Raw genomic sequence first — 27,729 nt, 5'->3', positions numbered from 1 at the left:
GATATTTGATTTAAAGTTTAAAGTTAAATTGTTTTGTTATTGTTAAAGTTAAAAAAAAAAAAATGAATATCATATTGTATGGAGTTAATTGGGTTGTGAGTTTAGCTAAAGAAGGGGGAAGATGTAGTGTCTGGATTGGGAGACTAAGGGAAAGCAAGGCATTATGGGTTAAGGTAGATCGACGATATAACCACATGGTTGGTAATCTGTATGTACACACAATGAAAGATGCAATAAAGACACATAAGATATAACACCGACGACCAAGTTTTGTTTATAAGCCCAGGCTTCGACCGACGAAACATAAATGGCACATTTGCAGCCTGGATTACATCACGCTTGGGTACTGTACACACTAAATAAACAGCTGGTGTAAATTCATCAAATATAATACTGTATAAGTTTTATGATATTTATATAAACTGTCCTTGGTGTATTGTGAAATGCTGCAGTCGATTCTTGACAGTATCATGTTTAGTGACTATAAACATTCCACAGTATTGTGCCTGATGACGGCGAAAGGTCCATACCATAGCCGCACCTGCAATAACTTCTAAATATCAACTTAACAGTTGCAGATTTAAAAGAGTTGCGAATGACTACTACTTTATTTTTTATTGGTTTACATTGCTGCTGTTTGTCTATTGTATACTTAATTTTCAAGAATTATTTACCATTAGCAGGATGTTATTCAAAGTTACTATGATGGGAGATTAATAACTGAGCGGACACCTTTGAAATTCAAGTATCCCCTTAATAGGTGTGTCCTCTGAATAGGTGTGTCCTCTGAATAGGTGTGTCCTCTGAATAGGTGTGTCCTCTGAATAGGTGTGTCCTCTGAATAGGTGTGTCCTCTGAATAGGTGTGTCCTCTGAATAGGTGTTGGACATAGTAATTTCATTTAATGGGAAAGTGTTTCTCCTTTAGGGTCTGGGTCATGGCCCAATGAAAAGGAGTGGTCCCTAAATAGGGTATTCCAAACTAGAAGTGGTCCATAAATAGGATATCCCAAACTAGGAGTGGTCCCTAAATAGGGTATCCCAAACTAGGAGTGGTCCCTAAATAGGGTATCCCAAACTAGGAGTGGTCCCTAAATAGGGTGTCCCAAAATAGGAGTGGTCCCTAAATAGGGTATCCCAAACTAGGAGTGGTCCCTAAATAGGGTATCCCAAACTAGGAGTGGTCCCTAAATAGGATATCCCTAACTATATATATACTGTATTCACTGATCCAAAGTAATATTAAATATTTTAACTTTACTATTGTTAATTTGATACACTATTAGTACAATATAGATTTAAGTCTGTAGCATATGCAACCAAATAGGTAGACCATTTTAGCCCTAATATTTATATACAATATATACAGTGATAGATAATAGTTTCTAAGTACGGCAAATTAATTTATGATCAGGCCTAAAAAGTTTTTGGTCTGCCACTGTATTTCTCAAAAATAAAAATAAAACATCTAAAAAAAATATCTATATTGTCCTCCAAAAACATGAAGTATAATTCATTTTGCAAGTTATTCACATTCATAGAACAAAACAAACAATATATATATATATATAATATATATTTTTTGCTTTGAATTATAATTTTGTTAATGCAATTTTGGTCACTATTATGTGACATTAAAATGGAATATTGAACAAAACAGTTTTTTTATAACTTTTTTTCAGCGGAACAATATATCTTTAATTTCATAAGAAATATAGTAGCTAATGTAACTTATTGGCGCACAACCATTTTTTAGGCCTCATAATTTTCAATTTTACTCGTTTTAAAGTTAAATTGTGAATTACCATTTATTTATTTTATATGTTTAGGAGGCAAGTTTATTGCATAACAGATTTGGGGACTTATTTTAGTAACATTAGCTGAAAAGGAAAATAATAAAAGTAAAAAAAAAAAGAATTTTGAAATTATTACAAATGTATTTACTACAGCATGTTTAAGATACGTGCATTAATACTCACTGGGTGGGGCCAATATGACCCAAATTACCATAATACAATATTGGCCATGATCAACCGATTTTGTCGTATCTAGTCAAATAGGATAATACAATACAAATATTCATCACATGTGTGACAGTATCCTGCGATTGATGTTAAATATAGTAAGTCACATTCACGCAGTATCATAGTATTTGGCTATATACAGTATAAGAATTTAAATATAGACATAATTGGTTGAACTTATTATTCTTATTGAGCTGGCCTAACAAATTTTAATCAAGGGAAAGAAATTCAAAATTTTAGTTTTAAGAGAGTATTATTTACTAGCAAACCTTCAAAGTATACACACAATTGCGCATCAACATTGGTGTTTGTATTGGGTACGTGTAAACTTCAGAGTTTTGGTAGGCAATGTGAAAGAGGTACAAATATTTAAAATTGCTTTTTAACAAATGATAGGTATTGTGTCAAATCTCAGCTTGAAAAAACCCATCACAATTTTAGTTTTCATACAACAGTACACATGTGGCATTACTTACATTAATTTTCATTGTATATCTTTAAAACTATTTTACCTTTCTGTTTTTCTAAAATCATTTTTTAGTAACTACCTATATGTGCAATAATTGTTACAGTGTATAGACAATACATTATATGGCAGTTCATTTTTTTTTACTTGTGCTTGCTTCAAAGTAACATGAGTGTAAATGGGGACCTCATCTAATTACTCTCCTAGATCTCATTCATGGATCATGGCTTCTTGTGGCTCGCCTTCCAGTACGAGCTCATACACTTTTTCTGAAAAAAAAAATTTTTTTTTTTAAATATCTGCGAATCCTCTTATGGGCACATCATATTTGTTGTCACTTAAAGTTGGGATTATTTTGAAAAATTATTCTACTGCAGTTACTGCAGTAAATACTGCATAGATCTATTTTGCTATTAAAGCAGCACAAATTTATGTATTTCTTTTTTAGCTTCTCGCTCGTGCGCATACCGCTGTTCATTCGGGAAAAACCGGCACCACCACTTACGAACTTACCCTTCCATTCATCAATTGTGAGTTGCATTGTTTCGAATTCTCCATCGTACGGCTCGCCGTCAGGTTCGTCGTTTGGATCGTGGTACTGTTCAAAGTAAGGATGTTTGAGGGCGTCAGTTGCGGTGATTCTCTCGTCAGAATCCATTAACAGCATCTGTTCCATCAGATTGATTGCTTGTGGATTAGCTCCAAGGAAAAACGTCTTGAAGTCTTTCTTCTCTGAAGGTTCCAATGTGCTTACATAGCTCTTGGCCTTAAAATCGAAAAACAAAATTGTTTACTTTTTTTGGGTTGACTGATACCCTATGACATTTTTATATGCACAAGGTAACTGGCACGTCGACTGCAAAATTTGAGAGTGACATATTAAAATTTGCTCTTTGACATGACCGACATGGACATGAACTTTGTGCATGTTCACTCCAATCTAAAAGTCCCTATTCGTAAAAATTTGTTATAGCACTCCCAACACAAACAACTTTTTTGTTGGATAATAAATTTTTTTAAATATTGGGGGGCAGCAGGTGACAGCCAACAAACTATTTTTTAGGCCTTAAAATCTTGATTGATTGATTGAAGTTGTAGCTTGGTAGTTAATGGCTTGCCTTTCAATCCCAAGATCCAGGGTTCAATCCTGACCTAGTGCCCAGGTTGCAACTCACGACTCTTTCAACTCTACTCCCTAAGCCAGACTTAGTATAAATTATAAAATGGTTTATCAATCCTGTAATTGGCGAGCCAATCGCTTTTGGATGCGTATGAAATAAAAGAAATAATTGATCGATCTTACCTCGTCACTTTTTATCTTCTTCATAAATTGTGGAGATGGCGTTCCTACAACATTCATGATTCTCGTAAGTTGGTCTATATCTGTATCAAATTTAAAGACAAAATAACTACCTCAAAGCAGGGGGTGAATCCTTGGCTAGGAGCACAAGCTCTCCACCCCTACCCCTAGTTGTCCAGGGAACACCCTTTTTCTGTCATAAATTAAATCTAAAATACTGGGGTATTTAAAAAAAAAAATGACCCCTGAATCGTATAGTTTTCTATTACTTGATATTGGCCTATGAGATGCAATTTCCTGTCCACGGTTCAAGTCTCACTTGCTCCGTGGTTCTGGTGGTAGAGTAGAACAAGTCTTCTCAGATGAGGACCATAAACAGTAGGTCCAGTGTACCTATCTAAAACTCATGTGCACTTCAAAGAACACAGTTCATCATTTAAGATGAGTAGGGGTTTATACCCCAGTAACCTAGTTCACAAAAGCCCCCGTAATAGAGGAATTACCACCTATCTGGACCGCGATTACTTACTATTGGTAATCCTTGGCCACAGTACATGTGCCTCAAAGACATAAAATAAACAAATATTCCTATTAAAATGTCTTCCTAAGCCCCACCATGGTTGAGTGAAATTTTGGTTATAATATTCTCAATATCTTCCCCCCCCCCCCACACCCTTTTAACTGAAACAGTAAAGTAGTTATACACATAAATCATATCAAAAGCCATGTCAGCCCTCCCACCCCACACCTTGTCTTTTAAGGCGAGCGAGTGCGATCAGTCAACTAACACACTCCTGAACTGCCACTGAGGAGTGCAATTTACAACTTAAATTTGGTAAACTTCTACACACCAAAATACAAACAGCACACCTACAGCACCCCTGAATGTATTGAGGAGTGCAATTTGTAGCACACCTATAATTTTTAAAAGACAAGGCCTGCCACCCTTTAAAAAACAAAAGTCATTGGGTAGTGATTTACAGACAATCTCCTTCGATTTGACCCACGACCACCCTATTTTCGTGTCATTAAAGATACACTTCAAGAAATCTATGGCCTTGTTTAAAAACCACAAGTCAAATAAAATTCTATAAATTAGACAAACGATGATTAATAATGGTAATTAGTATTAAAAATCGTGCTTTTAAAAAGTCAAATGTTTTAAATTAGCGATTAATGTAAAAGGATACGATCTGTTCCTGGAAATAACGTTCTTCCCGTCAATAACTCCGCCATAATACAACCTACTGACCAAATATCAACTGAAAAAAACAAATATCGTTACAGTTCATATATCATTTATAATAACTTCTAAGAATTTTTTCAATGGTATTTTATTTATCACATTATCTGAAAGCTCTTTTATAAATTCTGATAAATGGTTGTCATTAGATACAAAATAACTTTTTTCCATCCTTTGCAGGAAATTACATGGTCGCAATTATACATGTATCATATACATGATGAAATTGAAAACCTAAATAATACTTTATTTTACAATTAGTAATCCTAAATTTACATTCTAAAGCCACTATCAAAAAATGTGATCACTATCATATTTGGGAATATCACTACCATATTTGGGAATATCACTACCATATTTGGGCATACCACTACCATATTTGGGAATATCACTACCATATTTGGGAATATCACTACCATATTTGGGCATACCACTACTATATTTGGGGATATCACTACCATATTTGGGCATACCACTACCATATTTGGGCATACCACTACCATATTTGGGAATATCACTACCATATTTGGGCATACCACTATACTATATTTGGGAATATCACTACCATATTTGGGCATACCACTACTATATTTGGGTACAATATAAAATATTATCTGGTTTAGAATACCTGCTTTTGTGTACTGCATCCAGTTGAACATAATTTCAGGTGCCCTATACCAACGGGTCGCAACATATCCAGTCATTTGATCGTCTGATAGTCTTGCTAGACCAAAATCAAGTATCTAAAACAAGAAATGTGTTTATTGTGTACATTCTTTGCTCATAGTATGAAATATGAGTGAAAAAAACAAAAACAAATCAAGACACAATGTAGCAGTAGTAGTAAAAGACAATTATATATGGTAAGCAGTACAAACTGTAAATGGAAACAAAAATGTAGAATCAATAATATTTCTTACAACTATTTAACAAAAAATGAGGAGTGGACAGGCGTTTGAGCAAAAACCTGTTCAGGATAGATACAGATTTTATGTTGGACTAGCTACAGTACGCATTTTGTGCTTACCGCTTTTTACCGCTTGTCTGTGTAAATTGCCCTTAATGGGGTGGTTTTCCATATAAATCATGTTTCAATGGCAACAAATAATTTGGAACCTTTTGGACCTAAAAAATTTGGTATTTTGAGAGTTTAACGTTTTCTAAAAGTGTTTTTTTTCCAAAAAAACTCAAATTTATTCAGGAATCACTCAAATTAGTTGACTCCGGAAGGTCTCCCCTTAATAGGGGTTCAACTGTAATTATAAAAGTATTCAAATCTGTGATACAGGGTGCCTATATGTATAAAGACGACAAGAAATCGCATTCAGGGGACACTTATATTAAGGTGATTTTGTTTGGTCCAGAAGGTGTCTCCTTAATCTTGCTTCCCGCAACGCAACACAGCGATCTATCAACGAAAAGTGTTGTATTGTGTAATCATAAGTGGGAACCGAAGACGCAACATTGCCGCAAACATTGCTACAGGAAACCAAATCAGTTTGATTTCATGCAACAACGCAAGGCAAAAGAACACTGGAAAACATAGTACAGCATATACTCAAAAGTACACATGGTGAACCTGGTCAAAGTCTACGGTATGCCAACGTTGACGCGCAACAAGTAGGTTTGATTTCACATAGGCGGGGGCAAACACAATTATTTGCCTTTGCTTATGTTGCGTAGGTTTTGTTACGTTGCGTCGCTAGTGGGAACCAAGCTCTAAATAAAGGATTCTACAGTATTAATAATTATCATACCTTAAGTTCACAATCCTCGTTGACTGCAATATTACTTGGTTTTAAATCCCTGTGAATAACACCAGCTGAATGTACATACTGAAAGATAACAAATTAATTACAAATCAGAATGTTAAAACATTTCAGTTCCATCACATTGTGAAAAACAAATTGATTCATTAAAAAAAATTGTTTTTTTCATTATTATTATTATTATTATTATTATTTATTGCCAAAAAAACCAGTTACAAACAAACAAAACACAGAAACTAAGGGAGTAGGCAGGAACCTAAAAGTGAACCTAATCACTATAACAAGAGTTCAGGTTCCGTACTCCCAAAGTAACAACAATGATATAAAATAAACTATATAAAAATATTTAAAAAACAAATAGACGAATCAACAGTGTCAATATAAAATAAACGGATAAAATACATAATAGTCGATTCAACAAAGTCAATATAAAACATGTGATTTAAGTGAATTTAAAAATATTTGAAAACTGTCTAAAATTAAAGAATTTTTAATCATTTCCGGTAATTCTTCCCACAACCTAGGGAATATATTAATAGCGGAATGATGAAGACAATTGGTTCGAGCATAGTGATGAATGAACTTAAGTGTATCAAGGTGACGGCCATTAACAACTAAAGATTGACGAACACTACTACAATCAACCGTTCCAATAAGTGATTTACAAACAAAGGATAACAGAAGATAATTTCTTCGATTAGATAGTGTAGGCCAATTTAGCTTAGTGAGACGTTCCTCGTATTCCATTTCACCTCTTGTTTGTTTAAGGACAAGCCTAGTAGCCCTTCGCTGGACTGCCTCGATACGTTCTGTAAGTTTTTTGGTTCGAGGCAACCACGCTGGGACACCATATTCAAGGATGGGGACAATGAGAGCTTTATAGAGTGAGAAAATAGCTGAAGGGGATGATCCTCCTGCAATACTAGTAATAAAACCCAACATTCGATTTGAACGAGAAATAATTAAGTTTACATGGTCATCCCAAGTAAGTTCACTATTAATCGTGACCCCCAGATGACAATGACTAGATACGGATTTAATACGCATCTACAGGTAACAGCAAGCAACAATTACAGGATGGATAAACTATTTTATAATTTATTGTGCTTAAGTCTCATTTGAGGCTTAGGGAGTGGAGTTGAAGAGTTGTGAGTTACAAACTGGCACAAGGTCAGGATTGAACCCTGGACCTTGGGATTTATTAGAAGGTTGTTAGCCCAACTCAATGACATCACAAATTGACTTGCATTTCAATAATACTATGTATCTAAGTTTTAAAACTATATTAAGTTCAAATATTGTGGAATGATTATTACAGTACAAAATAGATAATAGTATACAAACAATGAAGTTTTATCACTCAAGAATTGAATGGTGAGAATATTTCATGAGTTAATATTAACTTATATTCTATTAATGAAATGTAGAGCTGCCGAGTAAAATATTGCCGGTTTAAAATTAACAATAAAGTATTTTCTACATTCAATCAACAAATACAAAATATTCATTATTTGTTTTATAAAGCAATTGTACACAGACTGAATAGATGGATAGACAACACACACAACAATTTGTTTTTTTAAATGCATGCAAGTCAATTTTTTTTTCAACAAAAAGCTAAACGTTCAATACCATTCATCACCATTAAATATCACTTTTCCGTTCCATAGAACTAATAGATCGCGTAATTACCCAACAAAAATGGAAACATGGGAAGGATACACTGAGGCGTGTGTGTATAATACAAGGTTGTAAACAGAATGATTAAGTCTATTAATTCAAAATCTAACAGACTTCAATTGTGTAAATACTGTTTGTGTGAATACATCCTTCCTGTCACAGTCAGGAGTGTTTGACTACCCACCTCAAACAACAAAACACATGGGTTGGCATCTCTTTGCTTAAAGGCTCATTTACACTAGGACATGGAGTTTATGGTATCTTGACTAAAGGCTGCTACACACTAGCATGATTGATAACGATCGACGATAAATAAACATACATTTTTCTAATACATAAAACAAAAATTAGAAATGTTTTCATCCTAGAACTATAGGATAACCATTTATGCTGCCTTTGATGAAAATAATATTTTCACACGTCTAATCAAATGACGTCATGATTAGTAAGAGCAAGAACAAAATACCAAGAACAATAATATCATGTAAATACTATGATATTTTTTTTCCTTCTTTCATTTCATTTTGGTTATCCTATTGAATTGAATGAAAAGTTTTCTAATTTGTTTTGTTTTAATTTATGTAATTTATCGTTGATTGTTATTGTCCCAGTATAATAAGTCAAGATAAAACCTTGAAATAAAGCCCATGGGATTCTTTTTTTAGGACTCTAGGATGGGTTTTTTTTAGATGGGCTTTTTTATAAGATGGCTTCTTTTCGAGATTACCTTTGCAAACTAAAGAGAGCGGCTTCTTTTTTAAATGAATGCTGTAAATTTTGTGAATGGTTACTACATATATTTTGAGACATTCCCTGCCAATTTTACATTCAACAAAGCAGAAAACAAGAAGAATTTTTCACTTATTAAATAGACAATAAACAGTTAAATTTAACTGCCAGACACATATTGACTTCCAGACAATGGGTTTTAATAAAATGTGTGTTGAATGGAGAAAATCAATTCATATGACTAAAGAAATAAAACAAGTGCAAATCAATTGCTAAATGTTTGTACATGGTTTTTAAGTTATCCTGGACAGTTAATTTGGAGTCTTAGCAGAAAGGTCAAAGGTCATGAGGTGTTTCATACACAGTCAACTCAACCAATATCAGACACCTTTGGGCGGGCAAAATATGTTTGGTTTTTTGGAATACATGTTTTCAATGGTAAAAGTGAATTTGTGACTGTTTGGACTTCAGGAAAAGTCTGTATTAGGAGAGTTTCCCGGTTTCAGGAGTCCTACTGTACTGTATATGGGAGAGTTGACTGTATTTTTAAATTAATTGTTCTCAACTGTATTGTTCTAAGGGTCACAAATAATTGGACCTACTGGTTAGGAACTTTGTGACCCTCTCAATGCTGGATGCCTCTTTTTTCCCTCTGTGCACTGTTCAGAGGCGCCTGGGTTTAACCAGTCAGCGCTCATAGCCGTGTCATTTGCATTAGACTTTTTATGGACTATTTTAATACCAGTCATTGATAGAAAAAATATACTGTATTGCAAAACTTAATAACTTTAGTATTCTGGAATAGCCGATCTTTGCATTGTTTACACAAAATGTTAAAGGTCATTCAAAAAACTTTATGACTCAGCATTGGGACATATTCTATAATATCCTAGATATTCTAAGATGGTAATTACTCGGATTTAGTATCGTAATACAATAGAAAATAAACAACTTTCTGAGATTTTATTATTTATTGGCGCCCTACCACCGAGAACATCCAATACTGGATTACTGGATAAAAAGTCTATATTTAAATAGAGGTGCCAAATTGGTTCTTCTTAATCAACAATAACTTAGAAGTGCGTTCAATGCGTGGAGGCTTTCTTCTTTCGTGAGAACGATAAGTCGGTGGGAATCATAAGTGGAACGAAGTTGACAACTGTATTAATTAACAGTGACAATATCTCGGATTTACTTAATTAATTCGAACACATTTAAAAACAAAAACGAATTTGAAGCCAGTGGATACATTTTAATAATCAATAAGGATGTTAATCAATGCGTATGGAATCAGTAAAGGCAGTACGGTAGTTACTTTTTCACTAGACAGCATTGTGTTTATCGTTATATATTTTTTATCACACCCAAACAATTTTAATCTTCGTCTATACAAGCAGGGGCACTCCCACTAGTCAATTGGCTCGGAAAATACAATCCATGTATCAATAGCAATCAGCAAAACGATCATTCCTTTTCTGCTGGTAAACATAACCTTTTTTACGTATGTTAGAGATGTGCATGTTATGTGTGGGAACCGTCGATTGTTTGATCTTTCTTCACACAGAGTTGTTTTTATTTGCGTTCAATGCATAGTCATTATTTTTTATAAAAAGAGGGTAAAAAGGCTTAAAGTCTATTTATCCCCCGCCTAAAGGGTCTTTCACACGGTTCGGGTCCGGTGAATCATACACCAATGTTTCGTTTTTACGACGCTCCACAAAAACAAAACATTCAACGTTGAATAGTTTTTAAAACTCACCTTTAACCCTCTTATAACTTGGTAAATAAGGAACTGCACATGGTCATCTGTCAATTTCTGTGTGCGGACGATATTATTGAGATCAGCACCCATCAGGTGAGTTACCATGTAAACATCCTGAAAATCTTTTAATGTTTGGTCAGGTGTGAACACATTTAAAAGACCAATAACCTGTGAAAATACAACAATTAATAGTAATACAGTATTTCAAATATTTTGGTTGTGTGAACACATTTAAAAGACCAATAAACCCTGTTTCACACTACCGTACACTGATTTTGCAAATAAAAAGGAAAATATATATTTTTGATAAATTTAGGTGTAATTAGTACGAAAATTTTATCTGTAGGCCAGGAACATTCTCGACTCTGAGTGCATTCCTTTGTCGCAAGATTTTCTGTTTAGATTGTCAAATTAAAAGTTTTTTTGGACACATAAATAAGAATATCTAAGCAAGGTATGGCCAAATCAGGCTGTGCAATGAAATGCGTTCTTAAAGTCCTTGGGGTCGGCACAACCCATCCCGCGCCTTATTCCACACACCCATTTCAGATCTTGGATCAGCCAATATTGAATGGTATTGTGTACTAACATTGTTGGTTTTAAAGGTATCCAGCTTTTGATAGAGGGCGCTATAATGCTTTACAAAGACTAATCGGTTATGACATTTCGCTGTATCGTAAGCTAGTCAAATGCCTGAATGGACAGTGCTCAGATTCCTGCGCTAATCCAGGGTTCGAAACCTACAGATGCTGCCACTGTGAAAATGGCAAGAATGCAAGGTAAAAAAAACTTACGTTTTCATGTTTCATGTGTTTCAGTAACCTCAACTCTCTGTATGTTCGTTTAGCATGAATCTTGGACTGGAATGGTCTTGCTAGCTTCTTGATTGCAACTTGCCTATTGCATTGTGTGTCCTTTGCAGAACTGTTTAACATTAAAATTACATGCAATATTATACAAATAATGAATGTTTTATGAGTGTGGTACAAATAATTGCATGAGGTGAATAATGAAAGGTTATATTAACGAGGCAAAGCTGAGTTGATATTTAACCTTTCATCATTCACCAAATGCCATTATTTGTACCATTACACAAATATAAAAACATTCATTATTTGTTTTATATATTAACATCTAAATAGATTCAACTGTCATTTTTATAACACACAGTCATAATATTTTATTCTTACAATTTGATTGCTTAATTATGCATCATGTGTCATTTGAAATTAGAAAAAGTGATATCTAATGGTGAAAAATAAAGGTGTTCTAATACCATGTACAGCTTTTTGTAAACATTTTGAGAATTGTTTGTTGGATTAAATTGAATAAAAGTAGGTAAAAATAAAAAATAATGAATATTTTGTATTAGGTTATAAAAATTAAAACAAATAATAAATGTTTTGTATTCGTTGAATGGAGAGAATATTTCATTCATTGTAAAATTCCCAATACCCGTGCTGAAGCGACAGGTAGATCTCTCAGAAACGCAAACAAAATATCCCAAATTAAATGTAGAACAGAAAGATTTAAGAAATCCACACTCCCATTCCTGATTAACAATGACCTTATACAGTAGTGCAATAATATATATATATGAAATTCTTAATTTTGATAGGCCTACGGATAATTAATAATTTTACTCGCAGTTTTGAAATTTGTAATTGTATATTCTTTATTTTTTTTTTTTTATGAATTTATGTGTATATATATATTTTTATATTAGATGGTTGTGTAATTTTGCTCGTTTTTGATATATATCTTTGTAAATTTGTAATTGTATATTCTTTATTTTTTTTTTAATGCATTTTGTATATATATATATATATTTTTATATTGGATGTTTGTGTAAATCTTGCTCGTTTTTGATATATTTTTTATGTTTATGTTACTGGACGCAATTCAGTTTTGTACTGCCATGTCTTTGTTTTTAATAAACCAGAATAAAAAAAAATAAATAAAAATTGACTGCCTATTTTCAACTCGGCTTGTACCTCATTAAAAACAGAGGAGTCAATTTTCCAACTTGTGAAATATTCTTACCATTCAACTCACAAACATTCATTATTTGTATAAATACATAAATTTAAACTTTTGATTACTAAACATATCTGCTGTTGGTAGATGAAAACATTGAAGGTAACATGTAAGGGCATGTGGCGCGGTGCGTTGGACTGTCATGAGATTGTGGGTTCAATCAAACGCTCACTGTATTGCTTGTATTTTACTTAAGTTTACCTCTCCACTCAGGTGTACAATGTACCTGGTACGGCTACGGTCAAGACACAAGTTTGCGCTGATTACAGTACATTACTGAATCATACTGAAGTATTGTGATCAAAAAATTAATGAAAAAAAAAGTTTCTTCATTCATGATTTCAACACCGTTTATATCTATGCTTACATAGCACCCTTAACTGTACCTTTAGTAGCCAGAAATATGGTACTGTATCTTCTAGATATAACAATACATTATAACAATAAATCATGTTTTTCTTTTCTTATACTTTTTTAAAAACCAATTTTAATTGGACCATTTATAATTTGAATAAATAATATACTGAATGAATGAATCATGCAAGCAATCCTGTCATTTATATTAGGAAAGTGTTAATTAAAAGATAAAATAAACACATTGCTGGCTTATTAATTCATTTTCTAATAATAGGCCTAGGCCGGCCTAGGCTAGTAGCCAGGTCACCCAAACGCTTTCACACTCATCATTCAAACAAGCTTACCAAACGCTTCCGTACGCCCCAGTGCCGACGGCTTGCATAATCTGATACCTGGTTGGTATAATCCAACCAACTCTGTTCATCTCAGCGACATGATAACCGACTGGTACAGATACGCCCGCCATACCTGTATAATTTGAATCAAACCAATAACAATTATTGTGGTAAAACACGATTGAAAAATGTCTTTTTCTCTACGTAATATTTTTCAATCTTGACACAGTTGTTGATAACCGGGGAATATCCCTGCTTCCGTAAAAAAATATAACCCGGAAGTATTTTTTTATAAGCGTGTACGGTGGCCGGGTACATTATTGGAGATAAGAGTGCTATAGCACCTTCTTGTCCGGTGTAAGATTGAAATGTGTCCATCATTCAAAAGTGTCCGGGTGGACACTTTTCAGCATTGGATAGTGTCCAATTGCATGTTTCAACGGGTTCGCGGGCGTTTTCCAACAATTTAATGCTGTCCGGCGCGTTTAATAATGTCTGACCCTTGGATTGAATACCGTCCGTGGTTGAGATTTGAGATTCAGGTTTTGATCGTGATTGCGCATGCACTTGTCTTTTTTTAACGACCACTATTTGTTAATAATGCCAAACTAGTTTTTATTTTTCAAAGATAACTTGGCTTAAAACACCTCCAATTAGCGACCATTATATTATTTGGTATGAATAAAGACAAGAAGAATAAATAACAATATAATAATAATCATGTAATAAAAACAAGTAATTATACTGGTCCTCTTCCAATTAAAGAACACTTTAGTTTAGACACTTCCAATTAGCGACCATTTTTATTGTTTTGTATGAGTAAAGACAAGAGTAATAATAGTTTTTAATCATGTGACAAAAAACAAGTAATTGTACTGGTCCTCTTCCAATTAAAGATCACTTAAAATTAAACACTTCCAATTAGCGACCGTTTTATTATTTTGTATGAGTAAAGACAAGAATAATAAATAGTTTATAATCATGTGATAAAAAACAAGTAATTGTACTGGTCCTCTTCCAATTAAAGATCACTTAAATTTAAACACTTCCAATTAGCGACCGTTATTATTGTTTTGTATGAATAGAAACAAGAAGAATAAATAGATTTTAATCATGTGATAAAAAACAAGTAATTGTACTGGTCCTCTTCCAATTAAAGATCACTTTAATTTAAACACTTCCAATTAGCGACCGTTATATTATTTTGTATGAATAAAGGCAAGAATAATAAATAGATTTTAATCATATGACAAAAAAACAAGTAATTGTACTGGTCCTCTTTCAATTAAAGATCACTTTACTTTAAGACACTTCCAATTAGCGACCGTTATATTGTTTTGTATGAGTACAGACAAGAAGAATAAATAGATTTTAATCATGTGATAAAAAACAAGTAATTGTACTGGTCCTCTTCCAATTAAAGGTCACTTTACTGTAAGACACTTCCAATTAGCGACCGTTATATTATTTTGTATGAGTACAGACAAGAAGAATAAATAGATTTTAATCATGTGATAAAAAACAAGTAATTGTACTGGTCCTCTTCCAATGAAAGATCACTTTACTTTAAGACACTTCCAATTAGCGACCGTTATATTATTTTTTATGAATAAAAACATGAAGCATAAATAGTTTATAATCATGTGATATAAAATAAGTAATTGTACTGGTCTTCTTCCAATTAAAGATCACTTTACTTTAAGACACTTCCAATTAGCGACCGTTATATTATTTTGTATGAGTACAGACAATTAGAAGAATAAATAGATTTTAATCATGTAATAAAAAACAAGTAATTGTACTGGTCCTCTTCCAATGAAAGATCACTTTACTTTAAGACACTTCCATTTAGCGACCGTTATATTATTTTGTATGAGTACAGACAATAAGAATAAATAGATTTTAATCATGTGATAAAAAAACAAGTAATTGTACTGGTCCTCTTCCAATTAAAGATCACTTTACTTTAAGACACTTCCAATTAGCGACCGTTATATTATTTTGTATGAGTACAGACAAGAATAATAAATAGATTTTAATCAGGTGATAAAAAATAAGTAATTGTACTGGTCCTCTTCCAATTAAAGGTCACTTTACTTCAAGAAACTTCCATTTAGCGACCGTTATATTATTTTGTATGAATAAAGACAAGAATAATAAATAGTTTATAATCATGTGATATAAAATAAGTAATTGTACGGGTACTCTTCCAATTAAAGGTCACTTTACTGTAAGACACTTCCAATTAGCGACCGTTATATTATTTTGTATGAGTACAGACAAGAAGAATAAATAGATTTTAATCATGTGATAAAAAACAAGTAATTGTACTGGTCCTCTTCCAATGAAAGATCACTTTACTTTAAGACACTTCCAATTAGCGACCGTTATATTATTTTTTATGAATAAAAACAAGAAGCATAAATAGTTTATAATCATGTGATATAAAATAAGTAATTGTACTGGTCCTCTTCCAATTAAAGGTCACTTTACTGTAAGACACCTCCAATTAGCGACCGTTATATTATTTTGTATGAGTACAGACAATTAGAAAAATAAATAGATTTTAATCATGTGATAAAAAACAAGTAATTGTACTGGTCCTCTTCCAATGAAAGATCACTTTACTTTAAGACACTTCCATTTAGCGACCGTTATATTATTTTGTATGAGTACAGACAAGAAGAATAAATAGATTTTAATCATGTGATAAAAAATAAGTAATTGTACTGGTCCTCTTCCAATTAAAGGTCACTTTACTGTAAGACACTTCCATTTAGCGACCGTTATATTATTTTGTATGAGTACAGACAAGAAGAATAAATAGATTTTATTCATGTGATAAAAAACAAGTAATTGTACTGGTCCTCTTCCAATGAAAGATCACTTTACTTTAAAACACTTCCAATTAGCGACCGTTATATTATTTTTTATGAATAAAAACAAGAAGCATAAATAGTTTATAATCATGTGATATAAAATAAGTAATTGTACTGGTCCTCTTCCAATTAAAGGTCACTTTACTGTAAGACACCTCCAATTAGCGACCGTTATATTATTTTGTATGAGTACAGACAATTAGAAGAATAAATAGATTTTAATCATGTGATAAAAAACAAGTAATTGTACTGGTCCTCTTCCAATGAAAGATCACTTTACTTTAAGACACTTCCATTTAGCGACCGTTATATTATTTTGTATGAGTACAGACAAGAAGAATAAATAGATTTTAATCATGTGATAAAAAACAAGTAATTGTACTGGTCCTCTTCCAATTAAAGATCACTTTACTTTAAGACACTTCCAATTAGCGACCGTTATATTATTTTGTATGAGTACAGACAAGAAGAATAAATAGATTTTAATCATGTGATAAAAAATAAGTAATTGTACTGGTCCTTTTCCAATTAAAGGTCACTTTACTTTAAGACACTTCCATTTAGCGACCGTTATATTATTTTGTATGAATAAAGACAAGAAGAATAAATACTAGTTAAGACAAGAAGAATAAATAGTTTATAATCATGTGATAAAAAACAAGTAATTGTACGGGTCCTCTTCCAATTATAGATCACTTTAGTTTAAACACTTCCAATTAGCGACCGTTATATTATTTTGTACGAGTAAAGACAAGAAGAATAAATAGTTTACTTGTTTAATCCCCAATCAATTAAAAGTTGCACCTTTTTATAATCAACACGATATAGCTGATCTCTTGAAAAAACATAATCAGTTTTACTGAAGTATTATGTTAATTGGTACATTGATCGTCACATCGAGAATATGGTAGGGGTGTCACACTATGTGCGTCTAGGGTGAATGCAAAGATAATGACATCGATATAGCGCCACATCAACACGTTTTTATGCACCTTTGGTGTAAGTATTTATTTTAGTATTTTGTCCTTAAATCAGAATTTATATTCAAAGAAAAAATGACTTGTTATGTAAAAAAACAACAATTCGGTATCTGGAATCTTAAAATTAATGTATCTATAAAAATAATTAATATGGGATAGGCCTGAGACCTCATACATTTGTTAATAGGGCTACTTTATTGAACCTTCATTTTATCGGATGTTATAAGAACGCTTGCTTCAACCGATTCTTTTTTTGAACAGCATTTTGTTTAAAGGCGATTGTGTTATTTTCAATGTTTAATAAACTTCTGGAATTTCAGAGAAACCCATTTTAATAAACAAAAGCTTCTTATAAAATGTGCTTACTGGATAATGTTTCATACATGTTTGGCTGGTTCAAATTTACTTTACTTTTGCTTTTCCGCTACTCCCCTGTTATACTATATATTTGTTGTTATGTAGAAAGATTGAAAATAAATTCATTCATTCATTCTTCTTTTATTTCGGAAAAAAAAAATTCTCCATAGTTCAGTAACAAGTGTACATTATTGTAAATATAACAAATACATATACATATATATATATATATATAATATATATGTATTTGTTATATTTACAATAATGTACACTTGTTACTGTCTGTATATATATATATATATATATATATATATGTATTGTGTTCCAACCGTACCACGCCGAGAATGTTAAAGGGTCGTTATCCGGTCGAGTTAAAGAACAATACCATGAAAGCCCCAGTGGTCTAATGGTTAGGGCAACTGCATATCAAGCCGACGGTCCGAGTTCGAGCCTCGGTTGGGGCGACTTTTTCTCATTCTCTCAGATTTCCTCATCTTTATCGTTTCAAAAATTAATTAAATCATTTTCAGTGTATCACCGGGCGGTTTGGAATTTATTTCTATGCCTGTTGTGTTTACAACTGAGGACTAGTGCTGTTCCGCCGTACCACGCCGAGAATGTTAAAGAGTCGCTATCCAATCGAGTTCGAACCGTGAAAGCCCCAGTGGTCTAACGGTTAGGACATCTGCATATCAAGCAGGCGGTCCGAGTTCGAGTCTCGGTTGGGGCGACTTTAACTCATTCTCACAGATTTCCTCATCTTTATCGTTTCAAATTAATTAATTAAATTTCAGTATATTACCGGGCGGTTTAGAATTAATGTTCTATGCTACATAGTCACGTGGTTAGAACAATAGTTTCATATATCTACTATGTAGATTGGATGAAGGAAAAGCAAATTCATGAATACATTACAAATAAATGTATGAATTGTGAATTACAAAAATATTAAATGTTGTTATCTTGTCAGAATGAGTTGTAAATATGAACGAGTTTTGTAAACATAAATTATATATCATTGATCATTACTTATATTAACAGGATAAAATAATAATAGTGTAATAATAATGAACAATAGTTACAGAAAAATATTTATTTATTTATTTATTTATTGCTATTAAAACTTGTTTCAGTAAGTGTGTTTGTATTTATTTTACTTTGTTATTGATCATCATTGGTCTGGCTACCAATACATTGGAAGCACGCAAGCCTCGCTACCACGTCAAGGTTGATGATCATAGCGAGGGTAGGTTGCACGTTTGTATGTGCCCCTTTGACCAAAGAAAACATATTATAGAAGAAAATTGCATAACATTATGAAACAGAATCATATGAGTTGTAAATATGAAAAAGTTTTTTAAACATAAAAATACAATAAAAATAAACACTAGTTACAATCTAATTCACGTACTTTTACCTTACCGGACCTTTAGTCGCGTTATTCTTTTATACAATCTGCTTTTTAATTAATTTTTTAATCCTTGTAGCGATCAAAGCAGGGCGCATGACACATCATTGCATGTTTACACTGGACACACTGTATTTGATCTGTTGTTACCTGCCATTAGACCCCTTGAGCCTTTGACGTACTTATGCTCAGATATTCGTCTTCCGTTGATTCAATGAAAGATGGTGACGCTTTAATTAGCCGCTGTGGTGAATCTATGTTCTTCTTTCTGGTCCGACAAATGCAATTGGTATTTCTTCGTCGATGAGTTTCAGACAAAGCCGACAATCTCCTCTTGACGGAAGCACCTGTAAAAAATCAAAGCATTAACGAAACTTACCTCTATAAGGTAAACAAATACCCTTTTCACCATTTAATGCTTCTGTGTATGTTGAGATTACCGGTCATAGGTAGGCCTACAGTTAAAGAGTGACGTTGTATGAATCAACATATAATTGTCCAGGTACTTCATTGTTGCTCTGATGAATCCTTTCCGGGAAATGTTCCATGTCACAAAGCAAATTGAATATATTTGGATCGATATCATCTTTTAGATGGTTGACTGCTTCAATGTCATAATGTGTGTCCGTGAATTCAGATACGTATATAACGTCCATAATGCCTTCGGAACGCATTACCGCTTCATCTTCGTAATTATCTACCAGAGCAGCATTGAGGGTCACATCGGATACAATATCCCAGTATTTCCGTGCAAGGTGGTTTTTGATTGGTGCGTATGGTGTACGAGTGTATTTTAATTCAGCGTCATAAGTTTTCTTGTCTACATCCAGGACAGGCTCAAAGTGTGCACATAAGTTTGATAGGTAGATGTTTCTTTCAGATACTAAATCACCAAACTGATTACTTATTGGTGCATATTTCAACCATTCATAATGTGGAAGCCCTTTCCTTCTTCCATATTTACTGTAAACATAAACATTCGTATTTGACATGGTCGCAAATGCCATGATTTCGATGTCCGAACCCCATGTCCCATATTCCCCCATTCTCGTGTCTTCCACGTATCGTTCAAATGATCTGGATTCAATTTTTTCAAATAGGTTTTTGTTCATGGACATATAGTTTAGTATGTAATCCCGTACAACTACATGGTAGTTCTGGACACCAAAGAGAATATAACTCAAAGCCCTAAAAAGACAGTTGCCGTCCCCTCTCATATTAACAACTTTAGTAGGCCTGGCTGCCTTGTCCATTTCACATTTTAAGTGAGTTTTGTGAAAATTTTTGACATTGATACCAAATGGTGCTGCCTTTTCAAGCTGCCAATTGGCATCGACAGGAAAGAATAACTTTCTTGAAGTTTTCGTGTTGAGGTATACCACATCACTATCAGATACAGGCCTACTGTTGTCATGGTCATCATCCGGTGCGACATTATCATTGTCTAATGTAGGTATGTTATCGTGATTATCCAGTGTGATATCATCGTTCTTGGATGTAGGTATGTTAATGTGATCATCCGGTGTGATATCATAATTCTTGGATGTAGGTCTGTTATCGTTATCATCAACATTCTTGGATGTAGGTATGTTAATAATGTGATCATCCGGTGTGATATCACCATTCTTGGATGTAGGTATGTTATCATGGTGCGTTACTTCAGGTGGGATGTCTGGCGTTCGCTTTCGTTTCTTTGGAGGGAGATGCTTATCATTGGTATTACATTTCTGTTTAGTGCTTGATGATGGACAGTTCAAAGAGGTTGTTTTATCGGACTTGTAATGTCTGATCTTGTTTCCGTTAACAATAGCCCTTCTTCCTTTTAGTCGATATGTATTGTGAGTGAGGACTTTTTCTATAATATATGGACCAGTCCATCGAGCATTAAGTTTGCCTCCCTTTCTTGACAAATTTCTGGAATTCTGCAAGAGCACTTGATCTCCTGCATAGTACGTGTTGCTTTTAACACCAGCATCATGATAATGTTTTTGCTTTTTCTGTGCTTTTTTGATATTTTCTGATGCCTTTCTCCTTGAATCTTTGAGTTTCAAAAAAGCGTCCACTCTTATTTTTAAAGGAACAGTTCCGGATATGTCATCTTTATTAGACGAAACGATGGGAATACGTAATTCTACAGGCAACACAGCCTTTCTACCGTAAACTAATGAGAATGGGTCACATTTCGTAGACTTGTGCTCGGATGTTCTGTAGGCAAACAACACGTATGGGAGTTGTATATCCCAGTCATTTTGGTCTGCGTTGGTCAACGTCATAAGCATTGTGCAAAGTGTTCTGTTAAAGCGCTCCGTTTGCCCGCCTGTTTGAGGATGGTATGGTGAGGCAACTCTGTGGTCTACCCCAATCAGCTTACAGAAGCTGTCATTCAGCTCATTACAAAACTCTCTACCCTGGTCTGTAATCAATATAGAAGGTGTTCCATGTCTGCAGACAAAATCAATAAAAGATCTCAGCACTGTTTTAGCAGATTTATCTGGAATTGCATCAGCTTCCACCCATTTGGTAAGGTACTCCGTAAATACAAGTAAGTACCGATTACCTGAAACACAGCAAATAATAATATAATAAGCCGTAATAATAGTAGTGTCAAAATGTCATGATGAGATGTACAACACCCGAACTGTACGAATGAAATAACAATAATAATAACAATATTAATATCAATAAATATAATAAGAACAAGAACAATAATAATATCGTGGATTTACATAGCGCCTAATGTTGTAAAACCTCTATGCGCTGAACAGTATTACCCCAGTCATGGTTTGGATCAAATTAAAACAGGCAGAAATAAAGATTATTACAGTATAGCCATAATCGATGTAAATCCGGTGACAATAATAAGAGCATCTGATTCTTGGTAAATCTAGTTTTTGTTGACAGTGTAAAAAAGAGAACTGTCATAATTTTAGTTTAGTTAACAATTTCAAGAAACCTCACAGAAATTGCGCTTGTGCCTTTACAATAATAAATTTAAGTTCAGCCCTATTACAATAAAGGCCGAACAGAACTAATTATTAACTGTAATTTTAGGCCCTGAAGAATGAATTACAAAGTTTTCTGAACGTATTTCATTCATGTCTTCTTGCTTTTTACTTTTACGTTTTGATTTAGCTTTTTTATCCAGTCACAGCATTTTTGTTTTTCAGTAATTTGTCATGAGATACCTTACCATTTTCTGTCTTTACCAAAGGCCCAACAATATCCATACCGATCTGTCTGAAAGCAGTATCTGTTACGGGTATAGGTTGAAGTGGCACTTTTGCTTTTTTTAAAACTTCTTTCCGTTGGCACTGATCACAGGCGGCTATAAAATTACGAACACCATCAAATGACCCCTTCCAATAATACCTTTCGCGTATCTTTTTCCAACTGTTAAAAAAAAAAAAAAATGTGTTTATTGTATTGATGATATTCAATCTCTTTGTAGGTTTACTATTGACCTTAAAACTGTATTATGGATTCTTTAAATATTTTAATTTTATTTTGTTTTTTAATATTATTTATTATTTATTACCGCAGTTCACATCACCATTCTCATCAATGCATTATAATAACATTACAGTTTGGCGTTCCATATATTTTAACTTTTCGTTTAAGGCAAGCACTGGGCACAACTGATTAATTCACTTTTAATATTTATCTATGTTTCTAGTTTTTTTATTTGACAATGATAAATGAATATTGAAAAGGGAAAAGATACCTTCTATGAAAAATGTCCATCAGTCCGTGATGATTCCGTGTCACATTGTACCAGGGAGATTTACATCTCCCTGATTGTACCGTGTTTACATTCTAAATACCCCCATATAAACTTCAAATTGAGTGCAGCCTCCCATACAAAATAACTACGCCCTCAATCTGGTAATAATTCACTCAGGCAATAAAAAACTAACTTGAAAAGTATAAATAATTAATTGTCCTACTAGAATTATTGTGTACGCTTGGTGAATGTGCGACAGAGTAGATATAAAAATCGCCACTTTTTTTTAAAAAATAAACAAGGGGAAATATATACGTTTTAACACTACATACTGGTTAAATTTATTTATTTTTAAAATGTAGAGGACACCCTATTAAGGAAACCGGGTACTTTTTAGTGAGCCACAATGGTAGATTGCGAGAGGTAGTGGTCCTTTAAAATAGGTGGTCACTTACGAAAGATGTGGTCGATAAGGGAGGTGGTCGCTTACGATATGTGATCGATTATGAGAAGCGGTCTCCTAACAGAGAGGTCGTTTATTAGAAGTGGTCACTTAAGAGAGGTGATTTATACAAGAGTTGGTATATTATGAGAAGCGGTCCATTTAGAGATATGGTGGTCTTCTAAAAGAGATCATCACTTACGAGAGGCGGTCGAAAATAAAAAGCGGTCGCTTACGAGAGTTGTGGTTGTTAAGAGAGGTGGTCGCTTACTACGAGAGGTGGTCGATTATGAGAAGCGGTCCATAATGAGAGGATGTGATCACTTACAATAGTTGGTCGATTATGGGAAGCGATCCCTTAACAGAGACGATGGCCGTTTAATAGAGGTGGTCACCCAAAAAAGTTGTCGTTACGAGAGAGGAAGTCGATTATGAGAAACGGTCCCTTAAAAGAGTTGGTTGCTTACGATGTGTGGTCGTTTTAGAAAGTTGGTCGGTTACGAGACGTGGATAGATGGATAGCTAAGTAAACAGATGCATTTGCACATGATTTAGACATTTAGGTTTGTAAAATATATATTTTCTACATTAGCTGGCGATAGTCCTACATTAGCTGGGATGCAATTTTCGTTCCTACATTCGTTGTTGATCGTTCTACATGGTGTTAATTTTTTTCATTACATAAGCTGCAGGTGGTTTTACTCCATTACCGGGGGATTGGAAACTAGTTTTGTTATTGAAAATGCGTTTTTTTTAAAGAAGTATTCCCTAAAAAAAAATGTAATAATCCACTTTAAAGTTACATAATAAAAGTCTTCTTCCTTACCTTTTTTTTTGTCAAATTGTGTTTTCTTTCATAAGTATACATTTTAAACGAACGAAAGTTAATACTGATATGGCTTTTTGCATTATGAATGAGCAACTAATATTGAACATATTTATTATACCAAGACCTGAATAAGTTTTCATTCGGGAAGTATTTGTATCACTATTTAAAACTAAGATATCTCTCATGAGGGATATCTCTATATTACTTACTTACCAAGATATTTAGAATGGAAGATTCTTGTCCCATTCGGAATATCACAAGTGGATTTTTTTCTGTGTTAGTTATGCAGTGGGCACGTGTAGAGTACCGTATATGAACTGTTATAAAACTAAAACATTACTATTATAGATAGAGCTAGTTGTACTGTATTCTTCTTGGTTTTTCGAGGTGTAATAAGCCTACAAAAAAATATCTATTAACATAGATATTTCTTTTAAAAAGTAAGACATCTTAGTTTTCAATTGAAATAATCTATCTTTATTAAAAGAGATATCTTAATTTTGAACTAAAGATATATGCGTTGTGTAGCACTGTGTAAATTATATAATAATAATCTGTCAAATTATTGAAACAGTGCTCATATTCGGAACATTTTTGATTAATTATTGAATGCCAATATATGTTTTGTATTTTTTACATGTGATATTTTATGTTCAACTTCAATATATTTATACAATTAATTGCGATAATATATTGAGTAGAAATTATTATCGACTTAACATATTTTTCATTCATGGAGGTATAAAAATATGTTTGAATCTATATATAAAATACTAACTTCATAATGTACACGGTCATTATACATTTTTCAATTGATAAGTATTAGTTATTATTCATTTAATTCATTCATTTAATCATTTGTTTCGAATTCTGTGGTCCACAGAAAGTAAAATTACGTATAAAATCATTTAAAAACAATGCTGTACTAATTACTAATACTCATCTCAGGATGGCATTCCACCTGGCCAAACATATAAACAGTTTTAAAGTCACCCAGAAACTTATCGAAGCTTAAATATTATTTAATTGACAAACTTTAAACTTACGTTTTGTTGACACCCAAGTGACCACCATGTGCCTGCTTATGGATACTGTTTAACACTTCGTGTTTTTCTTTCGGTAACAATACACGCAACAATCTACCAGAATGTTGTTTGTAATACAAGATATCACGAAGAATTGTAAAGTTCTTGGCTTTCCGTCGCAAACTTCGTTTTAATATTTCAGAATAATTTACAGGATAAACGTTGTTTTGTAGATAGTTTCTCAAGGCATCAAACTCATGATCGGCCATAATGATAATAAGTAAAAATAGAAAGAAGGCAGATTGTAACGAACAACACCGTGATTGGAACTTTGCAAGCAAAGTGAATGATTTTTTAAATGTAGGAGGTTTTGAACAAACATTGAGCCAATCAGCTTCTTGCTACATTTGTTTTAACCAATTGCCGATTAGAAGAAAGAGCAAACAGTTTTGTCAGGTGTAGGCCTATAATTTAAACTTTGTGCCTTAAGTGGATGTCACGAACTCCTTTTACGTATGTTTCCGAGCGGTTGAAAATACTTTAGAAACTCCCTTGTGACATAAAAGTATACACACCAAATTCACAAAGTTGTAAAATAACTCAAAAACAAATCTTTAATTTCAATCAACTTCAACTTTCAACAACCCAGTAAGCATTTTAAACAACAGCTTCACAATAACTTTTACAATCTAATATCCAACCTCTAATATCCAACAACATGACAATAGTTTTACATCCCTTTATATACAAGATGTTCCTATCCTTCTATATCATTCTTTATACTTCTTATTCTATTTGATTACAGTTTCTATTAATAGCATACTGGAATGTTCCTGATTGTTATTATATTAATTATACATGATGTCTTAAATGTAAACATCTTATTCTAGAATGTTCATGGTTAGGGAATGGTAATTTATTACAGTGGCAAGTACACAAAAAATGAGAGAAAAAAACTATTGGAGGGAAATGCCATTTATTAAATTAAATTTCGAAGATACTCTTATTGGTAAACGCTTCAGTCGTTCTATTACACAATAAATAGCACATTCAGATAGGAGTATAAAATATAATCATATAGTTATTCTTTATTACATATTATACGTTCATCTCAAATTATATTATAATATTAATTGAAATTGTATTTAAATTTGTATCCGTTTTTGTCGACAGGACCACAATGCAAAACAAGTATATTTCTACTTGATTGTGTATAATCCTGTATAAATATGTTGTTAAATAAATAAAATAATATTAAATAGTAATCTACGTAAAATAATATTATAGTACATAAGTTCGTATTAAAACCGTTCAGGCTATGAGGCAACCCCCGCTCCCTGTATATTAAATAGAAACATTTTTTATAATACTTATACTAGAATCATATACTAATTTATTTAGTTATTTTTTAAAATAAGAGAATTAAATTACGTAACATACTGTGGTATATAATTCTTGTAATGAAATCATATTCATGGTAAGCGTAATCTTAATTTGAGATATGGCAAGTTCGCACCCCTTCTCCTGACAAATAACAGATGACAGTTAACACGACTACCGGTAATTAATATCTCCCGAGAGCCGCTGTTTTGAGGTTGACCTGACAATTGTGGCCTGAGTTATGGGACATTACCCTTGCTGGACATCTGGTAAAAATAAATACTGATTATGCTGCCACTTTAGTACACAAAACAATAAATAAAAAAAAATAAAAAAACACAACTTGTGGCATTTCCTTTACACTAGTCCCTGTTCAAAACCGCTAGTGTAGAAAACGGCAGCAAATGTCGTCGAAACTGTCAAAATCCACCCATGTAGTAAAACCTAGAACTAGCTAATGTAGAAACACCAACAGTTATTTATTAAATAAAAATCAACATTAGCTAATATACAACTTAACAGGTAATGAAGTAACGAAAATTGCCTCACAGCTGATGTAGTTAATATCGCCAGCTAATAAAATAATAATTATATATTTTACAAACCTAAATGTCTAAATCATGTGCAAATGTATTTCTCTACTTAGTTTAGCTGTCAGTCTATCCACCTCTCGTAAGTGATCGGCTTTCAAAACGTAGCACTCTGATCGTAAGCAACTACCCTTGTTAGCGACCACCTTTAATATTTAAAAGGGACTACCTCTGTTAAAGGACCGCTTCTCACAATGGACAACTTCCTGAAGGGGTAACCTCCTCTCATAAGGGACTGCTTTTCATAAACTACCACCGCTCGTAGACGACCACTTCTTTTACCGACTACACCTCCCGTAAGTGACCACCTCAATAGAGGTGGTAATTTGCGAAAGGTGGTCGTTACGGATGGTAGTCGATTATGAGAAGTGGTCCCAGTGGAGAGGTGGACGTTTTTTTTTATAGAGAGGTCGACAC

General features: G+C 33.1%; 2 protein-coding genes across 2 annotated transcripts; both read right to left on the bottom strand.

Annotated features, from left to right (window-relative positions):
* Window positions 1-261: 261 nt before the first annotated feature.
* Window positions 262-13,949, bottom strand: LOC140059523 (mitogen-activated protein kinase 14B-like). The gene is made up of 9 exons (XM_072105457.1): window positions 13,711-13,949; window positions 11,767-11,896; window positions 10,970-11,140; window positions 6,790-6,867; window positions 5,661-5,775; window positions 4,980-5,051; window positions 3,793-3,872; window positions 3,003-3,255; window positions 262-2,758 (listed from the first exon to the last, which is right to left on the bottom strand). The coding sequence occupies exons 1-9, from the start codon at window positions 13,830-13,832 to the stop codon at window positions 2,700-2,702; spliced, it is 1,080 nt and encodes a 359-aa protein (XP_071961558.1). The 5' UTR covers window positions 13,833-13,949; the 3' UTR covers window positions 262-2,699.
* A 4,623-nt stretch (window positions 13,950-18,572) lies between these two features.
* On the bottom strand, window positions 18,573-20,514 carry LOC140058533 (uncharacterized). The gene is made up of 2 exons (XM_072104187.1): window positions 19,766-20,514; window positions 18,573-19,672 (listed from the first exon to the last, which is right to left on the bottom strand). Exon 1 carries the CDS (start codon window positions 20,441-20,443, stop codon window positions 19,787-19,789), a length of 657 nt encoding a protein of 218 aa, XP_071960288.1. The 5' UTR covers window positions 20,444-20,514; the 3' UTR covers window positions 18,573-19,672; window positions 19,766-19,786.
* Between the last annotated feature and the right edge of the window lie 7,215 nt (window positions 20,515-27,729).

The sequence above is a fragment of the Antedon mediterranea genome, chromosome 9 (assembly GCF_964355755.1).
Source record: "Antedon mediterranea chromosome 9, ecAntMedi1.1, whole genome shotgun sequence".
NCBI lineage: Eukaryota > Metazoa > Echinodermata > Crinoidea > Comatulida > Antedonidae > Antedon > Antedon mediterranea.
Note: the sequence above shows the minus strand (reverse complement) of the source record. Positions and strands in the feature narration are given on the sequence as shown.